This window comes from Theobroma cacao, chromosome 9, assembly GCF_000208745.1.
Source record: "Theobroma cacao cultivar B97-61/B2 chromosome 9, Criollo_cocoa_genome_V2, whole genome shotgun sequence".
NCBI classification, from domain to species: Eukaryota; Viridiplantae; Streptophyta; class Magnoliopsida; order Malvales; family Malvaceae; genus Theobroma; species Theobroma cacao.
In genome coordinates, this window is record NC_030858.1 from 30,919,140 (window position 1) to 30,928,419 (window position 9,280).

At 33.0% G+C, this 9,280-nt stretch overlaps 1 protein-coding gene across 2 annotated transcripts; it reads right to left on the reverse strand.

The window, feature by feature from the left end:
* LOC18589975 (protein CLT1, chloroplastic) lies at positions 594-9,021 on the reverse strand. 2 transcript variants are annotated; one of them, XM_018128369.1, is made up of 10 exons: positions 8,258-9,020; positions 5,256-5,401; positions 4,651-4,688; positions 3,949-4,064; positions 2,867-2,966; positions 2,744-2,779; positions 2,570-2,620; positions 2,319-2,445; positions 1,504-1,629; positions 594-1,097 (listed from the first exon to the last, which is right to left on the reverse strand). In XM_018128369.1, the coding sequence occupies exons 1-10, from the start codon at positions 8,710-8,712 to the stop codon at positions 943-945; spliced, it is 1,350 nt and encodes a 449-aa protein (XP_017983858.1). In that variant the 5' UTR covers positions 8,713-9,020; the 3' UTR covers positions 594-942. The 2 variants fall into 2 exon arrangements, with proteins under 2 accessions (XP_017983858.1, XP_017983859.1); XM_018128370.1 differs by lacking the exon at positions 2,744-2,779 and having other exon boundaries at positions 2,570-2,622; positions 2,866-2,966; positions 8,258-9,021.

The window sequence follows — 9,280 nt, forward strand, 5'->3', positions numbered from 1 at the left end:
TTTCTCTGTATTTTTTAATAATTTTTATAAATTTTTATGTAGGTGGTTCATATTTTCAACTCATAAAACATACTTATTCGATGCTTATAAACTTAAAATTCATTTTATTTCTTACCAATATGAGATCCATAATATTTTGTTATATTCAATTATGTAACATCCACACTGCACTAATACTTTCTAGTAAAACATGTTTTATTTTCTTTTGTTCACTAAAAGCATAATTAAACCAAACCGACTCAATACAATGACAAGTTTAATCTCAACTCTCTTAAAGATTTCGAATTTTAAGCATTATCCAACTCTATTTTCAAATGAAATTCATTTATGCTAATAAGTTGCTCGAGTTAGTATAAAAAAAATTTTGAATTTTATTTAGACAAATTATTTAAGAAAGTAATAATAAATGAGTCAAATTCAAATATTTTCAAATCCAAGTAGTTCGAGAGTAACTTTTAACTCATTCACATCTCTATGTAAGACCTTTGTCAATGCTAATATTCTATTTATTAATTTTAAATAAATAAATACCTGTCACTGGCTTCAGTAATTAAGCATAAATAATGATTGTTTATTTTTTTCAAAATTGCAAATAGCAATAATGCTATCATTCTCCTTTATTCGGATGACAATCATACTATCATTCTGTTATTTAAATTAATACACTTGGATTTCCTATTTTTCTCTAATCACTAGAATCCAGGATGTCTCTTATCTATCTCTCCCCAACAATCATTTACCCTTTCGCTTCCTCTTTTTCACCTCCACTTGCATACAGAGGGATCATGATGCACACTTGGGAAAGAAGATTAATCATACAAAAGCAACTTTCTCCTTCCTCCTTTGACTGTATTCCTGACAGTTGGGGAGGGCCTGGCTTGCTCTGGCAATAATGATGATTAATGCCGATCAGCAGTTGATTATAACATTCTAGCTGGAAGGTTATGCCAAGGCACTGGAGGAACCAGATGGTGACCAAGCATAGACTAGCAACCCCAGAACAAGAACGACTGCTCCTGCAACAAAACCAGTTGGAAGCGAGGATGCAACACCGAGATAGGGTAGCGGGAGCGTGAACACATAGACTGAAATAGGCACTGCCATGCAGATTCCATAATAAAATTTCAGTCATACAAACCAGCGACAGATTCTTATATAATTTATACGCATTTGTGGAAGAGAAAGGCTCTTTTTTAGAGTGGCATTCTGGCATTTATGCTTGGCAAATCAGATTTATTAAATTAACTTCTAACACTTGAGCACTATTAAAATGGTTGGCATGCTGCAAGCTTCAGGTTCTAATCTTGCCACTAAAATCTTGGCAGTACCCACTTGTGCATGCTTAAGTTTAAAACCAACATATATATATATATATATATATATATATATATATATAGACGTAGACACAGACCCAAACATATAGGTCAAGTGGAGCTTTGACCAAATCCCTGCAACCAAGAAAACGATATTGAAAAGGGATTACAGAGGAAAATAAAGACATACCTGAAAAAGTAGATGCAAGTGAAGAAACCACAGCTGATGATATCTTTAGGAGATGCAGCAATGATATGTTAAAACCCATGTTGACAATAACAAACAGCAATGGCAGTAGTGGTGCACCATCACATCCTGTAGCCGATGAAATTCCAAAGTAACTAAATCAATCACTTGCTCCATTAAAGACACAATCTAGTCACAGCACAAGGTTATGTGAAAATAGAATGGTTAATCTGAATGGCAAGCCAACTTTATAGGTATCAAATAGAACTTCGATCAATTCTTTCTTTCTTATGCATGTGTGACAATATCCCCCTTTCCTGATCTTGGGTTTTGTCTCTTTATCATAGATTTCTACTTAAGAAGTTCATCGGTGCAATAGGCTACCATTACTGATACTACAAGTCACATTTTTATCATTCTCAAAACCTCTATATTTCCACAGGTGCTACTTTTATGTCAAACAAGACACATTTGTTCCTTACCTTTATAAAGATTTTTTATTCAAATTTGGTATTTCTAAAGTGTTTAGTCTACAGTATCTTTTTCTATCTCAGCCAAGCTCTGATGATGAGCAACCTTTACCTCTATATAAGTGTGCCCATCAGTCCGGATCCAAGTCCTCTAGTAGTGCAAGAATCTATTAAAATTTTCTAAAATATGTCTCTATTTCTTACATCATTATGACACATGCAGTTTATGGGCAGATTCATGGCACACTATGCCTTCCCATTTGAAATACAATTGTTGTCTACACTGCTAAGAATGGAATCTGTAGACCTTTACAACAAATAGTAGATAATAAAACAATTATGGCTTACCACTTGATATGGTACCACTAATGTTCAAGAAGCAAGCTGCACCATCTTTAAGATAGTTTGGAAGCTGACTAAATGGAATGCCCCAAAGTTTCGATAAAAAGGGTAGAAGTAGGCAAATGAACAATGCCTGCACTAAACATGGTACAATCACATTAACATTCACCCAAGACATACAAAAGACCATTAAAAAGGAGACTGTAAATAAAAATTGACACAGAACCAAAAATTGTAGTTCAGTACAAGGTACTTACTTGAAATGCAGATCCATAGGAATTTACAACAAATAGATCTACAGAACCACACTGCAATAAATGCAAGATAACAATCTTTAATACAATGCATGAACTCACAGAAATATTTCTCAGCTTTTTATGTTCAATTTGACCAACAAGATATAGGAAATATTCCAACAGTAAACATCATACTTCTAATCGCTCTGCAGCGTTTAAAAAGATTACCTCCTGCAAATGAATAAAATATCACCTGTTATATTAAAGCATTACAATAGAACTTGGGAATAATTAGATTTCAGTAAGAAAGCCAACAACCTTCAGCACAGTATCAGCTGCTTGCAACAAAAAAGAAACTATCATCAATAGACTCCAAAATATGCCAGCTTCCTTCAATGAAAAACCACTGCCAGATCCACTGCAGAAGAAAACACAGGCAATAAGTCTTATTCTCAATTTCGTTTATAGGAACAATCATTATGAGCAAACTGGTAGGTCACACATTATAACAAGGTAGTGACTGTGTCTCAAATCACCACCATTGCAACAAATAAAAGTATATCTGCATTATCTGAATTTAACATAAATAATGTCAGCAACTATAATGCAGATTTGTCTTCAAAATTAGTAGATTCACATGGGAAATTACACTAAACCAATATGAATTACTTATCATGCTAAAAGAAAAATATTGACTAGTTTAGCTGACCTTACAAATGGATGAAGTAGTCAACATCGACACTACCAGGAAATATCATCTTAAATACTTCTTTTTCTCACATTTTTAACATAATCAGATTAATTCTCTTGTCAAATTAATACAACAACACTTTGCCCTCAAACTGATTCAAGCCTTCAAGAACACATTTGCCAATCAGTAATGAACAATTCAATTTACCATTAAAAATGAAAAGCTATTCAGACAGCTATAATAATTGGATTACAAGCCCAAACAGAGGCCTGCAACTTCCAAGGTTGCCATACAAGAAGACAACTGAGAATGCTCATATGTCTAAAATTTCATTTCTACTCCTAAAACATTCAGAGCAATAACTTGTCAATTAGTGTTTTTGTTTATTCTGCTTTAATCATCTTAAAGGTGCTTCAAAGCCTCAAGTTTTATACCAAACTTTCTCCATGCAGCTATACCAATAAGACTATGCTACTTTTCATGAGACTTACTGCAATTAAAATCCACTAAGAAAAGGCAACATTATTCTATCTATTAAGTTTTAAAACTCTAAATCAAATTCTCTTGCCTAGAGAATTTGGCTCTCATTCCGTTTCAGGGCCCTCTACAAACCAGGTAGTTTGAGGGGACGTCTCGAAAGTGAAACTGCAACAACAAAATTCATAGATGTATCAATCTAAGATTAGGATTTGAAACAGTTATAAGTTACCTTGCTACAGTTATAATTACACCAACAGCTACAAGAAAGCATCCAACTAGTTGATTTACTCTATATCTCCTCCCAAGAAAAATAATGGACAGGAGAATTTGCCACACAAGAAATGTCTGCAGAAGTCATAGACCAAAGTAACTAATCAGTGCTTATGCATAAAAATGTTTAGTGTCACAAGCTCTAATGAGCTTGACAACAAATTTCTAAATTGAAATCTGTAAAAGGGAACTCATCAGATTATGGGAGACCTAGGTCAACTATTCTTTAGATGAATATGAAATGGAAACACATCTTCCTCCTTCAGCTTTTATGTTTCTAGCCAATAACTTTGGAGAGGTTCTGAATTATGTGATAGTTGAGCTCATCCAGCTACATTCTTTCTAAAATCCTCAAGTAAAAATTTAGAGCTTAAAAACCCTTACAAATAGAAAAAGCAACCAGCAGATTTGTTCTGCTTTGTCACATGTATACATGGTTGTTTTTAAGTTTATTTTAGCTATTATTTCTCTCAAAACCTTCCTAATCACCGTCTTCTTTTCCTGTTCTCTCACTGAGGCAGAGAGGAAATATCGGCCTTCAGATCAAGAACTTTTGGCTTTAGCAGTTCATAGTTGAAAGCAACATTTTTGGCCCAATAAAGGCACTAGTGCTTTAGTAAAATTGAGGTTGCATTTGATGTTGAACATAAATGTTTTTTACCTGAGACAAAATTGGAATAGATGCCCCAGATAGAATTGCTGAACAAAGATTGAGAAAAATGAAAATTAGAATTAAAAAATAAGTAGCTAAAAAAAATAATAAAACAATATAAACTCTATTATTTACTCCCTACGAATCATGTTTACTTCAACATGAATTAAGAAGAAAATAAATATAGGGAACTACTTTCACACAGGGTGATACAAGTCTGAAAGCCATCAAGTTAAAGGCATTTCTCAATTATGTGAATTTTTCAGTGAAAAACTGATGTTTACAAATACAAAAGAGTATATTCTGAGGAAAGTGAAGAGCTACAACCAACAAACAGAAATGTTCAAATAATATTAAGAAATCAGCATGGACTGTTTAGAATTTTGAAAACTCTAATATCTCACTTCTAACACCTACATTAGTACAGGACTGTATCTTCCAAGATGCTAAAGACCCCAACCAAAAAGAGATCTCATCTCAAAAAGTAACAAAATCAATGGATGAGGAGTCATTTTATAAAGAAAAACATATTCCAATATCACCATAAAAAGATGTCCTAGAAATTTAATTGTGTGAAGTAGACAACATGCAAAGACATTAGAGCACAGGCTAACCTCCAGCTGCCATTCCAGTCGCAGCAGCAAGAGCCTCCAAAAGGCCAACAGCAAGAAATGGAGCTTTTGGCATGGAAAGCATCTCATCTGTAACTATACCGGCATGATATCGGAGATACAATATGGAAAAGTATACAAGTACATACCTGGAAAACAACAAATCAAGAGTGAGAGAGGTAGGGCTTTTCACATAATTTACTCAATACTTCTTCAAAATTCTAACATAGTTGCATATACCAGTATCACATTTAAAACTTATAAACTATGTACCAAAAATAATTTAAAACTTATAACCCTTTTTAAAAAATTAATAACAAAATACTGTGTCTGCTAGTGTGTGTAAAATAAATAAATAAAGGATCAATATATAACATTTAGAATGTATAAAATAGTCTAACAATATAAATTCAAATTTGAGTACTAAATATATAGAAATTGATAATATAACAATGTGTATGCATGTGTGTGTAAATGTTTATATAAATGATAAATATGTATCATTTAAAATATATAAAATAGTCTAACAATATAAATTCAAATTTGGGTCCTACATATATATGTTTGTGTATAATTCTTGAATGTCAGAATTGATAACTATATTGAGGTTTCGGTAATATAGATATAGATATAAAGACAATGTCTAAAATATTTTAATATTTTAATATTAAAATATTAGTATGAGTAGTGACCATTTTATGAAGATAAACTGAGACCCACAAAACACTAGTGTATCAAAGTTGTTGAAGTTATTTAATATCATTATTCATTGATATAATTGTTATTGCCCTACATACACTTATAAATTCATTTTAAAATAATTAGAAAAAGTTTTTAATTTAAAAATATGTTTTCTTTTCATTACAAACTGTAATGTGGACAAACAAAAAAATACTCAGAACTACAATTCAGAAGAAGTTAATAAAAAAGACTACTCATGCATGAAAAATAAGTGACTAGTTTCAATAAAAGTCTAAATAGTTATTTGAGATTAAGTAGTATAAGGTATAGACACTGTTATATTTGCTCAAAAACAAAATAAACACTGCTATATATATTAAACGCCTAAAAGGAAAAGGCTGATCCAAGACCACAAACCAAAATCAAAGACGAAAGCCACTCTAGATGGGGCAGTGTCTAACATAAAGGTAAAGGTGCCACCTTGTCCCACCACAAGTCTAATAAGTCCAGGTAATGATATCATATCAATCCCTTTTTCAATAAATGGAAATCAATGTGTGGTGCTGCACTACCATCTTTTGTTCCTTCTCTCCTTTGTATTTGACTAATTATACCATCTCTCCCCTATGGATCTCATTCCATTTAAACCCACCACTTGTAAAGGTCAATATGACCAAATTATTTCCTTTTCAAGTCTATTTTGTTCTTTTTTTTTTTTTTTGGATTAATTTTCTCCTATCAACTTTCGTATTTAAATGCGATAAGAAGATTAGGAATTAGAAACTTTTGATATTCCACAAAAGATGCTACAAAAAGATTATAAGCTTATTCTAAGATAATATTCTAAATAAATCAAAGATGATCTGATCAAAATCACATGCATAAATCATATTAGTTTCACATGATTAAAGATTTCAAGCTTAGAGAACCAGCTAAAAGTAGTGTAACATTTTCCTTATGCACAAACCAAAGCCATGTGCAAGCAAGGTCAATCATGCAAACCCATGCCGCTCTATAGCTTTACACATAATTTAAATTATAAAGCTAAATTCATCATTGCTCTTTCAGAGAATATTCCCTACTCAAGTTAAGTGGGTACAAAAGGCAAAATCACAAATATTTCCCCTAAAGTCTTTAAGTAACGATTGATGGTCACTGAACTAACATTCTAGATTATTTAATTCGACAATATCTCTTGGAATAAAAATGCGCAATGCAAACTAGCTAAAGCTCAAACACTTTTCTTTTATCAAAGCAAAAGCTTAGACAAAAATGATCTAATTAATTATTAACATATACATATATATATATATATATATATATATTAATTAGTAAGATATAACTAATTCAGTAATGACATTGTTTTTTATATTCGAATATTTCAAGATTTTAACAGACAAAATTGATAGATACCATTCAACACAAAGTAAATTCTTAGTATAACAGTAAAAGAGTTGGTACAATGGTGTAGTAGTAGTAGCAGTAAAAAAAAAAGAAGAAAAAAATGAGAGGATATTTTGTTTGGGGGAAAATAAGACATGGGGTATTGAAAAGTTAGATGACTCGGGAACAGTGATTTGGGCACTAGAGGACAATTAGACTAGTTTAACACTCCATTATAGTTTTTGGCTGCTTCTCCCTGCGCAAGCAGCCAAGTTTGGCTATAAATGTTCGTTATTTTCAGGTGAGATTATTCCATCCGATTTTTTTTTAATTAAAGATTCTCTCTACTCCTATAGGTATCCAAAATAAATAAATGTAAAAAATTTTCCCTATAAAACATATTACTATAAATTTGATTTACACAGTACTACCAATTGCCATCTGAAAAAAGAAATGCCAAAATATTATATATTTTATATAAGTAAAAAATTATTTTAAATAAATATTTAACTATTTATTACAAATTAATAAAAACACGTACCATATTTTCTGAAACGGAACCCGTTTTTTGGACAAATTTCCCGAACAGAAAGTTATTTTCAGTAATTGCTGTCAATAGGCAAACTGGCAAAGAGGAAAACACAAACCAGAAAAAAAAAAAAACAAAAACATGTTTTTCACATGTTCTGTTGTTCAAAAAATTCTTAAGCATCGGACATCCGCGACAAGGATAGGCCTTTAGAAAAGAAGAAATTTTTTCGTTAAATTTTTACCACTACTGGCATACCTAATAAAACACAACTACTAACGTGGAAGCAGCAAACGAAGCTCTGGCAGAAGCACAACTTAGAAAAAGAAAAGTCAAAAAACACGAGCACACTAAACAAGAAACAACAATTTGAAAGAAAAGACAAATTAATATTAACAGAGTTTTTGAGTACCCGAATGTGGCGAGCTGAGCCAGAAAGAAGGGGTAATGCTTGAGAGGAACCAAAGCCAGCTTATACAGCACCCGGTTCCCCACTCCTAACACCACCGTTACCCCCGCTGCAACCACCACCTCCACCGCCCGGTTCCTCTCTCTCCTCCCAGTCTCCACCGTCCGATCTCCCACCCTTTGATTCCCCACCAAATACGAGCACGGCCCTGGCCCTGGCCCTGCTCCGGGTCCCGCCTTCTTCGCGCCATCTCCACTTTCCGATCTTCCTACCGGCCCCACCGCCTCCACTCTCCAACACTTTCTCAAACGCAGGACGATTCTAACCGGCCGCTGATTCATGCAGGGCCGAGGAGGGATGAGGGGAATGTTGGATGCCGTTGGTTTTATCTTCGGCGGTTGAACCGGAATGTTGGGCAACGTTTGACCGGCCGTTAAGCGGTGGTAACATGACGTCATGTCGACTGATTTGATTTGAAATAAAGAAATTAAATGTGAAAAAAAGAATGACTATGGGGAAAAAAAATTCACAAGAGAACGAAGGAGACTTCAGAGAGATTAATCAATTTGGTGAACTTTGAAGAGGCGTTTGAGAGAGAGAGAGGGAAATGGTATTATATAAACTACGAAGACTGACATGAAATGTCATATTGTTGTCAAATCGAAGTTCTCTTCTGCAATTCTTTTACTATTTACCTGTACTTTAGTGTTTTGTCCCTTTATTTTGTTACCGTACTAACTTGTTTCATGTAAATGGAAACTTAGATCATCAATAATTAATAAACTAATGATCTGTAAATCTTTATTTTTGTGTTATTTATCCCTACAACGGATTGTTGCGTTGTGCATGAATCCACTTGGCATGTGTTTGACTTACTTGTTTTGCTTTTTTTTTTTTTTGACAAATTTGTTTTGCATTTGAGAATCAAAGATTAATTCCGTTTAAAAAACACAAGAATCAAAGTTTAATTGGATTGTTGAGGTGAATTTAATCACTAGTCACCCATGTTTCATACAAAGAACTATC